The sequence below is a fragment of the Catharus ustulatus genome, chromosome 1 (genome assembly GCF_009819885.2).
Source record: "Catharus ustulatus isolate bCatUst1 chromosome 1, bCatUst1.pri.v2, whole genome shotgun sequence".
Classification (NCBI taxonomy): Eukaryota; Metazoa; Chordata; class Aves; order Passeriformes; family Turdidae; genus Catharus; species Catharus ustulatus.
The window spans coordinates 44,752,916-44,771,839 of record NC_046221.1 but is presented as its reverse complement, the minus strand read 5'-3'; the positions used below and the strand labels follow the sequence as shown (position 1 = coordinate 44,771,839).

Below are 18,924 nucleotides of genomic sequence, written 5' to 3'. Positions count from 1 at the left end.
AGATACATGTACATAGATACAACATTCTCAGGCTCCCTAAGACAGACTGCAGTTTCTAAATGTAGGACATCTACGTAGGACAGTTAACTAGTACAAAGTAGTAATCTTCATTTGCCATTTTTCTTCAGAGGTATTTTTTCTTATTGTTTGCACACCACTGCCTTTGTACTTTGATTATCGCTACACTGTAATAATAAAAATTACAACAAAGCTGAGCCCATTTCATCTACAGGATGATAATCACAGTGTGTGCATTTCCAGCACATTGCAAACATTGGAAATCCCTGGCCGGGTGTCATCAAGTGGAATGGAAAACATTCACCCAAGTAGTGTACATTTAAACCAGCTGACTAAACGTCTGTTTTCCTCAACTGCTCTTTCTGCTGGAAGTTTTCCCAGGATGCATTTTCTACTTTGTGACCTAATGGGGGAAGTGACCAACTGCACAGTATGAGAATACTGAAAGTCAGGAGGATGTAGTTAGCCATTCATGAACAACTGAGGACTGAAGCCTGTCTGCAGAGCTAACAGAGCAAACTATCTGTAAGTACTAACTTCCCAGCCATGATGGCCATATTCCAATCCAGATAAAAGAAAACTGGATCATCAGCATATGCATGGTCTTCTCTTGCTGTGACCACTGACATCAAGGTTTCCGGTTAGGTTTTCATTCTTTTAAGCAATTCAATGGCCTTCAGAAAAGGGCATCCACTGTCCCTTTATTTCCCCAACCATAAAAAGGTGACAAAAATAAGTAGGACTGGGTGTGGTAACTACAGTAATTTCACGATTACAAGCCGCACCTGATTATAAGCTGCATGTCCGGGTGTTGGCAACTTTTTGTTCTTTGTCCATATATAAGCCACACCAGATTATAAACCGCACTTTCATTTGCAGCAAGGATCCACGTGCAACTTTCACAAAGTTGCCAATTAGTAACAGAATCACGTGATCATGGGGTTTACTGGCTTGGCCCTGCTTGTGGCGGCCGCCAGGGAGCAGCCCCGGCCCTGCTCACCGCAGCCACCAGGAAGCGGGAGAGTGGCCTGCCCGGCTGCCGCCACGCTTGTCAGGGCTGGACAGAGCCGCCGTGCTTGTCGGGGGCGGGCAGTGCTGCCACTGCACCGCCGCTGCCCCGCCGCCCGGGGCCGGGCAGGCTCTGGCTCAGCTCGAGGCTGCTGCAGGCTCTCACTTATGGGTTGGGAAATTTCCTAAATTTGTTCATATATAAGCTGCTCCTGAGTGTAAGCCGCACTTCCGGGATGGCAGCTAAATTTTCGTCAAAATGGTGCGGCTTATAAGCATGAAATTACTGTAAGTATATGAGGAGAAGGTGTAAGAGGAAGGAACCTACAACCCTCTTCATCCTATTCCATCCCTTCTCCACTCTCTGTGCCTGACCAGTCTGTACATAAATGCATCTACCCTTGCTGTTAACCAGCTCTTTTTATGTGCATATATATCCAGCAATCTGGATAGTTATTACCAAGGCAGTCATATTCCTGAACAGGAATAATCATCAGCCAAATCAGCATCTGGAGACTGTATTTTCATTAGACTTCTACTTACTCCCAATAATCACATGCAGAAACTTTCTACTGGACTTCTCCCTCCTGAAAAACAATAGTATTCAGTGGAGACAGGCTCAGGAGTTTTCAGGTTAGGCTGTGTTGTGCACACATACTACAAATAAAATATGAAAGGTGAATGTGCCTTCGTGCATATTGATCCTGTTTCCAAACAAATCTCTTGTTTGAGCCTTTCCTCTCTTGCCCACTAAATTCCCTCAGGTAACGGTGGTTGCACCCACAGGTCAGTCTGAGCTGACTTATACCAAACATGAAAGGTCAGCCTTTGCATTATCCATATGGCCACTTGGCTGCCTCCTACCCTTTTTTTCACCTGTGTATCTGCTTGATGCTCCATTGCTCCAGTTATGTGTGGAGCTGGAGATCCAGCAGTGGCCAGGGTGAGCTCCTGCTGTGCCAGGTGCAGCTTTGTAGTTTGGCTGTGAGAGCACCTTGGAGCTGGTCATCACAGGGCAACAGTCACAAAGTCAGGTCCACGAGGAAGGAAGGTCCTTTCCTGCAGTCAGGATTTTCAGGCACGGGAAACCTCTAGTTCATCTTGCCGAGAGGGGATTCTGATGCTTTCTAGAAATTATCTGGCAGAACAATCACCTCTAAGAAAGGATTTCCTTTTTGTTTGCTGTGAAAAGTAGAATTGGTCTGCCTCCTAATCCAGCTGCCGACAAGAAACTGACAGTTATACTTCTTATCAGAAAACTCAGGTGTTGTTTTTCCCTTTATAGTTCAAGCACCATTATACCAGGTTTAAGACCTCAAAGCATTAAAAAATACTCAATTCACTCCCTTTGTTTTCAATATCTCTTCATCAAGCAATTAATCTTGTAGCATTTTTAAGTGAATCAATAAAAAAGGCAGCAAGGTTCCTCGTGCCTGCAAAGCTTTTGGCACAAATATGTAGGTTAAAGAGGACTTTTTATGAAGATTTATACACAGCAACTTAATGCCTTTACATTTACTCCCTCACATTTACTTCCAGCAGTTCTGTTGTGTTTTATTACTGAAGATCCATGGTATCAACAATCCTCCTCTTTCCTTTTAGATTTCTACTAATGACCACCAGCAACAGGATTTTGCAAGTGAAACAGTAATGTAAAAATTTCTGTCAAATCCATGGGATGTACTTCTGTGCTTTTACTACAGCTCAAAGCCAGAAATTTCCTGCCGTGTTTAATGTGTGTAGTACATTGGCTAATTGTGGTATGATTCATGTAAAAAAACCCACAAAATGAAACAAAGTATGGTTTAAAGAATATAGGCAATAACCTCCAGATCCTCACATGCCTTGAAGGTCGTTCCCTGCAGAGAGCAGAAAGCAACTAAGGAAGTGTAAAAGGTACTGTGATTTCTTTTTCCTATGCAACAAATGAAAGAAAATACTGCTCATCAGACAGCAACCATTTCCCTGAAGTCAATCTGACTGACTAAACAATGTTTTTCAGGTTTTGAAGGTTTCTCTTTACTGATCTCCTGAGTTCTTGGCTGCCTTAAGGAGCCTGACCCATTCTTACCCAGGTATTTTTTCTGGCAAGCTGCATGGAAAAAAGCTTGAAGAAGTCTTTGTCACTAATAAAAAAGGAATTGGCTGCTTACAGAGGCTGTTTTTGAAGTTTTTGTGATAAATCACCTGGAATTGCAGCAGAGATAAAAGAAGGAGTGAAGATTATCTTCTTCTGACATTATTCTCACCAAGTCAGTTACTCATTGTTTGCTTTTGGACTTTATAGTCCCTGCAACATCCAAGCACTCCTCCTGTATCTCAGACTTCAGCAATTCTGTTTTAAAATGATCTTAAGTTATGTGCAGAAAATATGGAATCAGACACACATACACAGCATTGAGAAGGATGGGGAGTGTAAGTCAAGAAGAAATAACAGGAAAGAGACTGAAACCTGACAAACAGGTTTCCCTACCTCATAGTCTGTACTTCAGTCTCTGGCTTGTAACACCATGTATTCTAAATAAAAGCTGAAGCTATAAAAAGCTGAAACATACCAGAATCTCTTCTTACTTTGAGCTGAAAGTATAGTGCCACATCATCTGTAGCTGGATGTGTCTTTTGCTTCCTCAGTTTATGCTGCTGCTAAAATAGATTTAGATGACTCTACTTGCCTTTTGCTTTGTCCTTAACACATCATAAAGATGGATAAGTAGCACTGCTTAACTGACCATCAATACTAGTATACTTCACTGTAAATAACTCAGGTCAAATGGAATTGATTTTTTGGTATTCTTAATACAAATTTCTTCTCATTTATTTAATGCAGTCCCAAAGTCCTTTAAGACTTGTGGTGAAAAACCAGGAAGCATAAGGATTATGATAATGGCTCAATGCCTAAAATCCATTTGGCCAACAATTCATTTTAGTTTCCTTTACCGATTGTATGACTTTGTTAACCTTTAGTCTTTTACAGATGGAGGAAGGAGGTCAGAATGAAGAATAAGGAAGGAGGAGGTAGAAGGAGAGCATCAGGTATATAATCAGAACCTGAAATACAGTTGAAATAAGCAGGAGTGGGATGCATATGAAGAAAGGAGCATAAACACTAAGAAAGAACATTAACAGTAACAATGTGCAAGGCAGAAAAAAATTCTGCTCATTGTTCCATTTTTGAAGAATTTATTTAATCCAAGAATCTTTATACAAGTACAGTATATGACCAGACATGCTTCTGCCATTATGAATATGCACACCTATCTCTGTGTATGTGAGTATGCATACATATATATAAATACGCACATAAGTATGTATTTCCACAGTTCCTTTGAAGCTCAGATTAAATGCAGCCCTTTTGACCAATCAATAGTAACAAGACAATTAGGGACTGAGTGGCCATACATATACATATACATATACATATACATATACATATACATATACATATACATATACATATACAATGTTTAAGAGTAAATTTGTCAAATTACAAAAATTATGGGCTTAAATATCACAAGGAGCAGTTAGCACAGAAATCAACACCAGCTGGAGTCTAATCCTGCATCATTCCATCAGAGGCAGCTTTGCCAGCGATGCTCTGAGTGCAGGACTGGCATCCAGCCGTGGCCCAGAACACCCTTCCTCCTGCTTTAAGTGGCAGAAACAGGGGACATGGTTAACTATGAATCCTCACCTCCACTGTCACAAACATGTGTTCTTCTTCCTGCCCTTGAAATTCACGCCATAGTTACCCCCTTCTCACTGCAGTCTTGACTCTCAAATGGAGCTTACCCACATGCTTACGTACTACATTACCTTCAGCAGTGTCCTCCAAATACCTCCTGTACTTGCCTGCTGGACTGAAGGAGGTCCCTTCCCCCTCTGTGCCATTTCCAGCTGTTGCTGACACACAGTTACAGCTGAAGGTGCAGCTCCGAAGCCTGTAGCTGCTCCTCGAAGTACAGCAGCTGATCCACTTCGAAGCAATCACTTGCTCTAGAAACCAATTTCTCCAAACAGTTCCTGATCTCCTCCTCACTGGCATTCTGCTGCCTCGCTTGCTTGAGGCAGCTGTACACTGCCTCAAATGCCTCCACTCCCAGCTTCCCAATGGCAGATCTGGGAATAAATATTACAGAAAAGGTCAAGTAAAAGTTAATTTATGATACAAAGTAACACAAGCTTTAACTAGTGCATATTTATTCTAAATGTTGTAGGTTTGAATAAAATGATATCATGATGCACCTTGTTTACTTGACAGTAAAAGGAACTAAATTTTCCTGGTGAATTTCTCCATGGTTAGTTTCCATACAAAGAGCCCAAGAGTAAAAACCTGTCCACAGCAAAGTCATGGGAAGCATGGCCATTTTCACTGTTACAATCTGAGAATCCTCTTCATGCTGAGTCTGACAGACTCTTTTATCTACAACAAGTCTGGTAAACACACATGTATTACTGCCTCTGGATTTCATAAAAAACAAAAGGAGCCACCCCATTCTGCTGAACACCAGTGATGTTTTATGTGAGTACACTTTGTTATTCATTGCTTTATTTTCACTTCTATCAAATACAAGAAAACCATTATACAAGCTCAGCATGAGCTAACTTGACACTTTTTTTCTTTTCTACAGTGGTCTCCTTTCATCAGAACACAGACATGTAACTCAGTGACAAAAGACACACTCACAGCATCTTAATATTGATTTATAAAAAAGACCCATTTGAAAACTGCAAGACAATGAACAGCATTTCTTCCTCCTAAAGAAAAAACATCTTTAAATTCATGTATCACTTAGTGATGGCTTCATATTTTGATGAAAATACTAGAGTAATTTTCCTTCAGCGTAGCAGAGACTATGTGTCTGCTCTTCATGCTTTTGACACAGGATTTGTTTTTTTTCACTAAACCTTAACATGTTAGAGCAGTTGGTTGTCTTTTAGACGAAAAGAAGGTGCTTGGAAGGGAACCATGTCCTATGGAGCCTGGAGTAGACTCCCCAGCCAGTGCCTGAGGCAGCAGGAGCTGGGACACCCTCAGCTTGGGGCTGTACGAAGGATGATTTATACAGGGGCAGAGAAGGGGATCAGAGATGTCTCCTGGTGCCAGCATTAAGGCTTAGAATTTCAGTAAATGTGCACCTAGGTTCACAGGGAGCAGGCACACTTCCCATAGCAGTTTAAATAGTTAAACCTACCTCCCAACAACAACTTCACAAACTGCAGTTTTTCTTGGTTTGTACTGATTTTGTGACGTCTAACACCAGGGCAAGGTCAACTCTTTTCACCCAATAGCATAATCAACCTAACAGTGTAGTTGATTTTTATCAGTGGTCATCCTGTTATTGCTGAGGAAAAACATCATCATAGTGAAATGTCAGCCAGTAAGAGTTCCATATTATGTAAATTCCTCAATTCTTAGGAAAACATTGCAAAGAATTCTACTTTATTGCTTCTCAAACTTTTCTCATCCCACTTGCTCTTTGCTTTTCTAGCACCTTGATCATGCCAGATGTGTTTCCCCCTCTGGCTCCAGGTGACCTCTCTGCTGGCTCCTGACACGGAGGCAGATCAGGAACCTTGGGCAGAGAAAGCCAAGACCCAGGATCAGAAGTCACAGGGCTGGAATCTCTGCAGGTCTAGACCTGACTAAGCCCTTCTTCCTATAGCTAGAAATTACCTTTTTATTTTCTACCAAGAATGTTGTTTAGGAGAAAATACAAATTGTGGGAAATTATTAATTCTGGGCACTGGAAGCCTATGGATGCAATTACCACTGAAAGTTAAATGGAGATTTGTTTTACAAACAACGTACATTTCTTCACAAAACATAATCAAAAATATCACTATTTCTGTCCAACAGTTAAAAATCAATACACGAAAAGCTATCCTGAAATCACAATCACTGCTACTTCATAAGTGCCTTTAATGACTCCTCGCTCCCTCTTAGACAAGTATGTTTAATTTTTTTGTCAGTCCTGTCTATTTAAAGATTAAATTATTAATCAAACGTATACCTTGGGAATATTGCTTCTGCTAATAAATGTGACCTGAAGACTTGAATCTTCACTGTTCAGCTTGGCAGAGCACGCAAATCAGCTAATCTGTATAACAGCTGCTACAATAGAACTAAGGGGAAAACGTTCATAGGTTGAAAATTACAGTGTAGGTAACAAAAATTATAACCTGCTTTTATAAAAGAAGACATCAAGCTCTGTTTGGACTTGAGAGTTGCATTAATTTGACTCTACTACCACATCATGCATCACAGAGGCAGAAGTGTGGGATCTCAGAGAGTAAATGTCAAAGAGGTGTCACTGAATCAATCTATCATCCTGATGGAGGGAGCGGGGAAGGCACTTCCTGGAAAGAGAGGTTTGTCCATTATGGCCTGATCCTGTGCTAGGGGATATTTTTCAATCCTTGTAAAATCCTAGAGAGGCACAATTACAGATTGCTATTTCACATGATATATGGGATATCTGCATTAATGTTTTGAAAAGAATTAAAGCCTTAACACCAAATATGCTGTAAGAACAAGTGCAGAACTCCCAATTACAGTCACATTTGGCCATCCATGTTTTCTGATTTACTGGCATTTACTCTCTTTATGCTATCCTATGAGTGAGCTCACTCACCTACAAACTCACTGTGAGTCATCTCTTTTTCAGCCAAGACTACACGAGTGAAGGGGATATCTGACATCTGGGATTTCATTACTGTGAAAAATTGTGGGCCAGACCTCCATCCCACACTGGCCTAAATTGTTTTTCAGTGTTTTAAAATCCAGGGAATTACATCAGGCTCTATCAGTCCAGTGTATGGCTTTGGGTAATACTCAGCAATTTGCTTAAGCGTCGTATCTCAGATTGTTCTTTTCTTTCTCTGTGACAGAGTCTTAGCCGGAGGATTCATTGAGCTCAACTTCCCTCACTCTTAGCTGCACAGAGCAGACCCAACACTCCAGGCAGAGGAGGCACAGGGCTGGAAGCACGCTGTGACCACCAACCCACTGGCTGCACAGCAGATATTGCCACTGTCACCCACAGAAGTTGTGGACTGAAAAGCAATTACAGTAATTTCACGACCATAAGGCGCACCGGATTATAAGGTGCACTTCCAGGTGTTGGCAAATTTCCGAACTTTTGCCGATATATAAGGTGCACCGGACTATAAGGTGCACTTTTTTTTTGCAGTGAGGATCCGCTCCCAGCTCCCCCCGCGCGGTTGCTGGCCGAGGCCCTGCCTCCACCCAGCAGCCACGGGCCCCCGGGCCCTCCCCCCGCGGCTCACGGCTCACACTTCCGGGTTGGCAAATTTCTGAACTTTGTCCATTATATAAGGTGCACCGGACTATAAGGTGCGCTTCCGGGTTCGGGCCAAAATTTTAGTCAAAAAGGGTGCGCCTTATAGTTGTGAAATTACTGCACTCATGTTGCCAGCGCTTGTACAGCACTCAACACATGCCTGAGAAAATGAACTGCAACAAGACCCAAACACCATATTGATATTTGATTTTTGGATAATGATGGAGCGTAGACATAAAATAGACACTTGGTTCTATCAAGGATAAGGCACTTACTTCTGAGTATGGGAGACAGTAAAGAATGTCAGCAAAATCATAGGCACTGCTGGAGGCGAGTTAAATTGGAGCCTTGAAAACTGCAATTTTTAGACACAGGGTGTCTAAAAACCATTCCAAGTCATTTAGTGGATTTGAATTTATCATGTTATCTGGTGATTCACAGTTGATTTTCTACACATTAGTGAAAAATTACTAACATTTCACAATATAATAATGTTATATAATTCAACAGGCTGAGAAAGTTGTAAATCTTTTCCCTAGGTGAACAAAGAATTCTCTATTATCCCACAGGTTTTCATTTTGACTATTCTGGTACTAGCTACATATTAACATCTCCTTTCTGGCTGGGAGATCAATTACAATACACCTACCTTTATGCCACACTGACAAAAGCCACAAAACAAGATTAATGCTGAAGTTTGTGCTCCTCCATGGGATTAGCAGACAGGTTAATATCTCCTAACAACTTGTCATGACCTGCCTTGAAGGATAACTATGACACAAATCAGCAGCTAAGGGGTTTTTCAGCTTCTCACTTTCCAATGTCGTTTAGCATGATGGCAACTATCATTTAAAGCCATCCTGGTCTCATTGGTGCCTTCAGGGAGCTGCATGTGGTCCGTGCAAGGAGAAGCTCTGCACACACCATGAAAGTACCTCCAGATCAGGCATCAACAATAACATCTCACCTCTGCCATAACAGGCAACAAACACACTGCTCCTAAGACAAACACAGAAAATTCAGTTATTTCAACATACCAGTTACTCATGCCTAGATCAATGCAGACCTTAATAAAGAAGCCTTCTGGACATGAATACCCATTCCACTGGGCATTTATTTATCCTTTGAATGCAGCCAGGCCACCTGCATCCAGTACTAAAGAGCACAATGTAGAGAACAAATCTGTGTTGATTTTGGCTCACAGGGCATAACAGTAACTGCAAGGATCTTTGAAGAAAAATTTCAGCAGATGCCTCTAAATTCTGTTCTTCCTGACTCAAGGAGCTAACCCCACGGAGTCCAGCAGTATTATGTGGAATTCTCATCAAAACATCCAACAATGATTTGTCTCTGAATAATGCTACTTCCAAGCATCAATTTATTAACCTCATATATCTCTTTAAAACAGTACAATCATGCTACTTGACAGATAACCAGTAGTGATATGAATCTCAGCGAAAAAGATTGTTACATTTATCTCCTGAGATGACTTTGCAAAAGAATCAGGAAATTACATATCCTAGTCTCATACAAAATATTATTTTCTAACTGTACCAAAAAATCTTAGGGTATCTCCTACAGCATCTCATGGTTCAGTAAACAAACAGGTTTATCTCAGTCAGAACACAAAAGATCTGTGTTCTCTCAAGTTATCTTTCTGTCATTCAGTTTGCTGGCATTACTGACTATGAATGATTAAAACTTTGACACTTGAAAGAAATGGCACTGTTTTCAAATCTTCATTTGCAGCATAACTTCTCTGTTGCTGTTTAAAGACCCCTTGGGATCTGCTAGGAAAAGGGCATAGTAACTTCCATGATTGAGGTTTTAGGAATTTATTTCTAAAGGTAGGGCAACACTTTTCTAGTTCTGACACCTGTTCAATCTTGGGAATGTGAAAAAAATGGCTAAGAAAAAGGCTTATTTAAAAAAAAAAAAAAAAGGTAATGGAAAGTATTATTATATAAAAGCTAGTAAGAAAAGAAATACAAATTACTAATATTAGCCCCCACCTTCACCTTCAAGCCTCAATGGACTTCAACTATTCTCATATTACTGCTGATTGAAAATTTCTTCACTTGAAAACACAATGATAATTTCTCTAATTCATCCCTAATTACTTCATAATTCCTGAATTAAAGCACCTTAATTTGATTGCAAACAAAACTCTCTGATGTCCTACTTCAAAGACCTGCAAAATCTAAAGCATATTTAGGACATGTTTTCCCATGAGTTAAGAAGGATCTTATTATTAAAAGATGTAGACACACAGGTGAAGAGATATCAACAATAATATTCTCCATGCACCGCATATTCAGAGATAAATGAATTTATAAAATAGGAATTGAAGCTGACATCTGCTCTTGGAAGAGCGTTAATTAGAGTTTAGAGCTACTAGTTGAATTCTAGCTACTATGAATTTATAAGATGCTTTATCATGAGAGAAAATTTGTCTCTTTTAGTTTTTCCCATAGAAGGAAACAAATTACAACAAAACACAGTCATTTAAATCAAAACTGAGTACTGCAATTTTAAAGTCTTCCTATATTAAGAAGCTTACTACCAATACTAAAAGGAAGAAAGGAAATATGTTTGCTTCTATAGAGCTATTCTTCATGAGGTAGGGTGGGTGAAAATTAGACTGTTTCACTGTGGCCATGAAGAATTATCTGAAACACACTTTCCTGGGCTGCAGGAGTTTTATACGCAGTCTGAGATTTCCCAGTCTTTCTATAATTATTTTAAACAACATTCTGATTTTTAACAGTGCCATGGCATTCAAAGAATCTTTGAAAAAGTCATCAGTTTAATTCCTTCAGCATCACTGATCACGATCAAGCAGGAATTCATGGCACACTTAACACACACCTGATGCTATTTGCTTTGTTTATCAATGCATTTGTTTTAGACAGATGTGTCTGAAGAGCAGCACAATATACAGCTACTTCTTGAATGTGGGCATGTGAGGATACAGCATTTATGTCTGAAAAGTCAATAATTATATGCCGATCTTGTAAGAATTTAAGAATATAACTGCATTCTCCTTTGCTCAGTTGTGTGGTAGTACAGAGTTAATACCGATTTTCTTTTACATGCCTTAATATTGGGAGGACGTCTCTCCTAACTTATTATTTCATACCAAAATGACAGTTTTAAAACCAACAATTCGCCTATCAGAGAAAGGAAAAGGTATTTATGCAATTCAGTGAAACAATCAGAACACTATTACTTTTTTTTTTCTATCCAAGCATTGTCTTTAGCTATATTCTATTAAGTGTTACTACTGGATATAAAACAATACATTTCTGAGTTAGCAATAAGTCAGTCTCATTAAAAGGTTGTCAACGAGTCAGGTGCTTCAATGGAGAGATTAATGTAATCAGTTGGTATGGAGATGGGCAATTCTTGATAGAAATATCACAAACACTACTGTTAATTTATTCACAAAATTTCCAGCTGGGCTTGTGCACTGTACAGCCACAGAGGGAAGTAAAGCAGCATTCAAGCTCTGAGCTATGCCAAACACCCATGCAAGGTTACAGCAAAAGTAAAAACACTCTTAAACAATCCAATTAAAAAGACATTTTAAAAACTTTTAAAAAAAACCCCAACTGCTGTGGAATGGGAGATGTCCAATTACGGCAAATATTAATACATATACACATACACATACACATACACATACACATACATATACATATACATATACATATACATATACATATACATATACATATACATATACATATACTAGACCCTAACATATACACAAAAAGACTCCCAAACCCATTTGCATACAGTTATGCAAACAGGTTTTCAAACATCAACCATTTGGGTTTAGTTCACATCTTTTTCCACCCAATGGTGCCTGAAGCTAGGTAGATTAAGTCCACAACTTCTTTCAGGTCTCTTTTCACATCTGTAGCCCTTTAAAAAGTTCCTAGCACAAAACAGGACTAAGGCAAATTCACATTTTGACAGAGTCACACAATCCCATGATGACACCATTCTATAGAGAAAGAAAGAAAAGCAATTGCCAACTATGAACAGTAGATCTATGATTTTCAGAAAAGCCTAGAAAGATTTACACATTCAATTTCTTTTGGGTCTGCATCAAAGTAAAACAAGCTTCACAGAGCTGCTTAGGCATTTAAAGACATAGATAGAAGTCTATTACCTTTTTCTTTTTGTTTTTCTTTTTTCTTTTTTTTTTTTTCCCTAAAAAGCAAACATTTAATATCTTTCAAAAGAGAGCTCTGGTCATTCCTGCATCAAACCTCTTGGAAAATTCCCTACCTATATTTCTTTCAAGTAAACTTCCCAAGGTTGCAATGCTACTTCTAGTACACACTGTCAAAATTCTTTGAGTGGTTCCATATTGAAGACACACTGTATAATTAATGCTGCATGAAAGCATTTTCACATTTGCAAACTATTGACAAAATCAAGGTGTTGGAAATCTGAACAGCTCAATCTATGCATTATTATGCCTAGCACAAGAAACTAGGCAATCATTGCTTTATGTGCAAAACAAAAAGAAGTCTAATTCTCTGAATGTTTTGAGTGTTTGGGGCCACTTGACATTTTAAAATGAATGACTGTATGCTTAAAATTTTAGGTGTTTTGCTACTGAAATGCAATTTTCAAAGTGAATAAAAATTCTCTCTAGTGCTAAAGCAATCATAACATTACTGCCCCTTAAAAAAAAAAGTCCTTAAAAATTCCGAATAACACAATGACTCATGGATCTGTGACATGCAGCTCAGCAGAGAACCTGAAAAAATCTGCGGTTTTTTTACATATCTAAGCAAATTTACAAAATATTATACACTGTTTTAAGGGTACAACCTAAGGTTCAAGTAATGTGCAAAATAGGCAAAAGATGAGCATCCCAAGAAAATGCATCAAACTGTGTTACAATACTCACTCACTCTAAATACCATGTTTGTTCTCATTATTTATTTCAAAGCGCACCATAACAAATGTAAAGCTGCTAAGAACTACTGAAATTATGGGGTTGGCAGCTGGGAGGAATATGGACAGTGGGAAGAAGCTGAATGAAGATCCATGGAAAATGCCTGAGGAATTAGACCATCAGCTCCAATTTCTGCCTTGAGCTGCTTCTGCTGCAGATGACTCCTGCACTTCTGAGCAGCAGACACTGTCTCACTCACCTTCTTAGGCAGGAGAAGCCTAAGATTTACCCATTCCCACTTTCAGTCATTGCCTTGGGACAGCAATGACTCCTGAGCCAGGAGCATTCCCTCACTTCTCCCTGACAGAAACCAAGGAGCAATATCCCAGCTTGGTCACATACAGGCAGGGTTCAATCTTTCAGCATTCCCACTGAGTTTACTGTACTCTCGGTTGTAAAACAAACAGAAAACCCAAAATACTTTCTTCAAATCTGGGTCTGGAAGGTAATGGTAAAATAGATTTTCAGTAAAAGAAAGAGAAACTCATGGACTAAGAAGTTTAATTTGTTTCCATAATGAACTCATTAGACTCATTTGAGATTAGCCTTGAAAAATGAGTTGTGAGAAACTGTGACAAGGAAGATGCATATGCAAATAAAATTTGGCTTAAAATTTTCTGCATGAGATGCAAAAACCTATAGTCATGCTGTAAGATGTCTTGGAATCACCCAACAGAAATTTTTACTGGAAAATGGAGTGTTGCCAGAACACGTGGTGTGTGCAAGAGGAAATTCAATGCTCATAAACATTTCAGAATCAATACTTTCAAGAGTATTCTATTCACCTGCAAAAATTGTGGTAGCTCAAATGGTGTCAATAAACTTCCTTATCAAATATGTCTTTTGTCTGTGAGAAGACATCTTATTCCTCAAGCATGTTTACATCATGACACCTTCAATATGACAGCCAATGACAATCAAAAGGTCAATGATAAGTTTTTAAATCAAAATCTTAAAAAACAATGAACATTTCTGCATTTGTTGCTTTTGTCTTCACTAAAGCTGTCCTCAATGGGGTCAATAACAAAACCAGTTTCAGCTGGCTCAGAAAGCTCCACTCTGCATAAACTGAAATACTACATCAACTAAATACTTTCTTTACTGTATTTTTTTTTTAATTGTACAAATAAATGTACAAAAAGTCTGCTATATTTCTGGCATTTTAAGACTACTTATCTCAAAGAACATCCAGTGACTACTGAATGACCTCAAAATGACCTTTATTTCTGAATTTTTAAGATGAACGATGTATTTGATGGCAGCATCACAAGCACAAGAAGCATATCTACATACTGCTCATGAGTCTAAACCAATAGTGCTACGAGCATTCACAGGAGCAGAATAAAAATACCACTCAGTGCCTTTTCTTCATGACTTCTGAAAGACTGCTTTACTTACACTCAGCAGGGGATGAGGAAGTCTTTTGCCTGATCGTGGTATGCTGCTGCGCATAAGACTTTGGGGACTGACTAAGAGGTACTTACTGCTGGGCTAAAGGATTTTAATTTACTTAAAATTTGGGGCATAAAAGCCTTTTCCTTTTACTGCCATACATTTTATTGAATTCTAAAGTGCATATTAAAGTTCATGCCTATTAAAATGACTCATTGTAGGTATTCATGGATAGCTCCACAAAGGAGTACAAAACAATCTGTACTAAGTTTTTTGTATGGATCTCAGGAAAAAAATTAAAAGGTGCTACTAAAATTAAATCCGGGAAAATAAGGGAAAAGTGTTTTGGTTTTAGGAGTTGCTTCTGAAGAACAGCAAGGTTCTCTTCTGAGATGCATAGCTGGAAAGTCTCTGTAGGGGAACATCAGTGGAACAGTCATTTGTTTGTCTTCATGGATCTCTCCATGAAGATAACTTGGCTTCAGACAGCCTATGGCAGTAACGCTTCTCAGGCTCGGCATGCACCGAGTTACCTCGTACCATCAAGGATGAGAACCACCACGAGAATTAGACTGTGGCAAGGACAGAAAACACCAGGAAATGGCTCCTTCCATTTCCTGTATCTAACGTAATTCCTCGGTTACAAAGCCCAATATGAGGAATAAGAGTCTCACAGCTCTGATTTCTATATTTGGCTGACTTCTCACTGCTGGCATGCAGAGCTGGGAAGGAGCATAATGACAACCTTGGTGGGAGCTGGTTCAAAAAACGGAGATTTTTTTATCAACACTGCAGATACCAAAATCAAAATGCTTAGCACTAAAGTGGAAATTTTTGTGGAGACAACGAACTCTGCTCAAAAGGTAAAGATAAATCTCTGCTCTTATAAACTTGATAATGAATTCTGATACCAAATATAACAAACTAGAAATTGTTGTCACTGGAGTCGGCGATTTTATCGTGACTTTTACTGAGAGGACATAGATTCACATTGATGCTGGATGTGATCAACTAGAACAGATAGTGCAACAATAATCGGAAAGAAAAAGCCAGGGCAAATATTTAGGGGTTGTAGTGAAAAAAAAGCCATTTCTTTTCACTTAAAATAGGAGGAGACCAAGCACTTCTACCTACTACATTCAAAAATATCAGTGGCTTCCTCCTATATTCCCATAAAGATTTTTAGCACAGCTTCCCTCTTACATGAGTATCCTTGTCAAGTCCTGCATAAAAATACAGTAGAGACTTCCTAAATTGACACTCTGATACACAGCAAGTCAAAGAAGGCATTTAGTGAATTATGTTGCAGTAAGTCAAGCAACGAGCACATAACATCTTGTCAACTGACTGCCTTGCTATAGTTGTTTGCAAGCCAACATCATTCACATGTCAGTTGGAGATGGCTAAAAGGAGCTTTCTCTGTTAGACCCTGTGTTATTTTAGATGAATCTACACTTTTATCAGAACTACTGATACTTTCTTCCAGTAACATAATCTGTAATGAGTGGGCACAAAGTTTCTTTATGAGCAGTTCATGCCATAGGAGTCTTCCTCATCAGAATCTATTGCTCCTAACATCTGAAAATGGTGCAAATCCCAAAACTTCACAGTCTCCTTTCTAGAGTGACTTGACAATCAAACAGATTTCACTGCTCCTCCACATTAGCTCCCCTGCTCTGCTCTTATTTTTCCTTTTAGGAACTTCAGCTACTAAGTTTCTGTAGACAAATCCCCTCCATTGTCTCTTTCATCAGAAGCTGTCATCTGGAAGACCTCCCTCCCCTCCCCGCCCCAACCAAAAAGTCTGCATCTACATGAGTAAAACTGAATAGCACAAGTCTAAATTATATTAGCTTTGCTTATGTGGCACTGTTATGTGGATGACATTCAACAAACACATCATATTAAGTTTGCTGAGGGATGAGCAGAGAAGCTGTGTCTTTATGTATTGATCCATAGCCACATATGCTTCCTTCTCACCACCGAAAACCCCACTGTGCCCTGTGTGCAGATTGGCCATGGATCAGAGTTTGCAGGGATCTCCTTGACTACACACATGCTGGGTACTCTGCTCATTGATCTGTTCCTTAACACTTTACTTTCCAAGCAATTAAGCCCTTTCTCACCTTTACATATTCATAAAATGAAAAAGTCATGCTATGTTTCGGAGAAAGGACAATAATGTGAGTCATAACAAACCATGTAAACCATGAAACACCACTGGAAAAACAGCCTTTGAAAGAAGTGATCTAATCATACTTCATCTCTAAAACCAATGACCATGAAATTCAAATATTTTAGCTTTTATCCAGAAACCATGAGAACACCAGGTGAAATCTGCAAGTTTAGTGGGCATTTTGACTAAATCTCACCTTGTAAGTAGTTGGGACAACACAATGCATTAATTTATTTTTATAAATAGTTTCCAGTAAAAGAGAATGGAAAGCCGTACAAGTGGAAGGCGGTAAGACCTGGGACTGGTGGCACAATAAAGGTAGGAAGTGAAACCCTGGGAGCTGCTGCATCTTGAAATACTGTAAAACCAAACAACTTATATCAGGAGTAAATGTGATTGGTATTTTCCTGAAGTACATGGTGATTTGTTTTAAATAGTGATTGTTATTGATGCTGTTGCAATTGTACTCATTTTCTTCAGAGAGCTCACTTAACTGTTAGCATCTACTGCTTGAACTTATTTGTATTCCAGTAACATCCACCACACTATTGGCACTGTCCACCTACGCAAGAGAAAAAACTGCACTTTTTGAAAGAGTTTACATTCTGAGAGCAGTTGAAACTTGCAGCATTGCAAAGAATATTTGAGCTCAGAAATAACACACATCACTATTATCAGATCAGCACCTAAATTAGGATGCAATAAATATTGGAAGACCAGAAATTACAGAATCAAGATAAAGGCTCAAGATACATTAGCCAGTACATTCTAGAAAGGAAGTCCAGATCTTTTTTTTTTTTTTTTTTAAATTAAGACTCTGAAACATTTATAAATAAAGCTGGGATTTCAGCAATGTAGACAATGAGCTTCAAAGGGAACTGCCCATGTACATTTCTCTGTCTCATTTGAAAATCCCAGCCAACAGTAGCAATTTTGTTTGGTTTAAAACATCATATCACCATGGGAAACAAACTCACTTTTCATTCCAGGCAAGAATGAAGTGTGGGTGAGGGAGCAAATGTGGTGGTAATGTGTACATCTGCAGGTGATTTATGGGCATGGGCTGTGCTAATAGAGAAAGTGAAATTCAGAATGACACCAAAAGCAGGGAAGGCAATCCTGGAAGGATGTCAGTGATTGTACAGCTTACAAGAAAACAATCAGAAGTGAGGGTCAATTTTCATCCTCTCTGGAGGCAAGTAGGCAAGTCTCTAAACACCTTACCATCCACTTCTTTTTGTTAATGGAATTTTTGGGTTTTATTTGCTGTGCTTTGCAGTTTTACAAATCCCTATTCTTTGCCTGCATATTGGTAACACATACATATGCTACTTACTCCCTCATGTGTTTCAACTTGGTCTCAGCCATCGTATTGTTGAGAGTTCTGAATCCCTGGGGCACCCCTGGAGACACTCTGGTGACAGTCCCCGAGCCTACAAATCAATGCACAGACACACAACCTTATTCACCTTCATCCCATAAGCTCTATTGCAGAATCAAGGGCAGACTGAAGGAAGAAGACTATTCCTGTTTCTCACAAAGCACTGCCACATTAATTAAAGACAAATTAGATTATTAAATGTACATTCAGAGCAACAAGTAGGTTTATAGTTTAAAGATAATAATAAGGAATACACACAGAATTACAACAGAAAGGACAATCAGTTGAGGAAGTGCTGGCACAGATAAATATTCAACAAAATTAAATTTGCTTAGACAATATGCATTTTCTTCCATTGTTTTTTTACTTATCGTTTAAGAGCAAGAATATTCTTCCTAATAGGCAAATCTATCCTTGAGCTTGATCAAATACGCATAAACAGACATGCCCACTCAGTTTGCAGGCCTTGTGAGCTGTTGCAATATTTCAAGACCTAGGGCTCACATACCATTGAGGCACTCATCCACAGGAACACAGAAGTGCTGAATCACAGAGGACTGTCATGGTTATCAGTTCAAATATGCTGCAATTTCGTGTAGTCATACCATAATACAAGTCTGTGGTTTTCCTAAGAAATTTAAGTACTTCTTGCCCTGACTGCTCCCATTGAAAG

The 18,924-nt window shown here is 39.1% G+C and overlaps 1 protein-coding gene across 7 annotated transcripts in view; it reads right to left on the bottom strand.

The window, feature by feature from the left end:
- Nucleotides 1-4,189: 4,189 nt before the first annotated feature.
- The window catches only part of NEK11 (NIMA related kinase 11), an 86,604-nt gene continuing 71,869 nt past the window's right edge, over nt 4,190-18,924 (bottom strand). For 5 of the 7 annotated variants that reach the window (XM_033073989.2, XM_033073979.2, XM_033073969.2 and 2 more), the window contains 2 exons: nt 18,207-18,303; nt 4,190-5,142 (listed from right to left, as the gene is read on the bottom strand). In XM_033073989.2, coding sequence (XP_032929880.1) covers nt 4,938-5,142; nt 18,207-18,303 — 302 coding nt within the window. In that variant the 3' untranslated portion in view covers nt 4,190-4,937. The remainder of the gene's footprint in view (nt 5,143-18,206; nt 18,304-18,924) is intronic. The other 2 variants (XM_033073998.1, XM_033074006.2) reach the window with 2 other exon arrangements.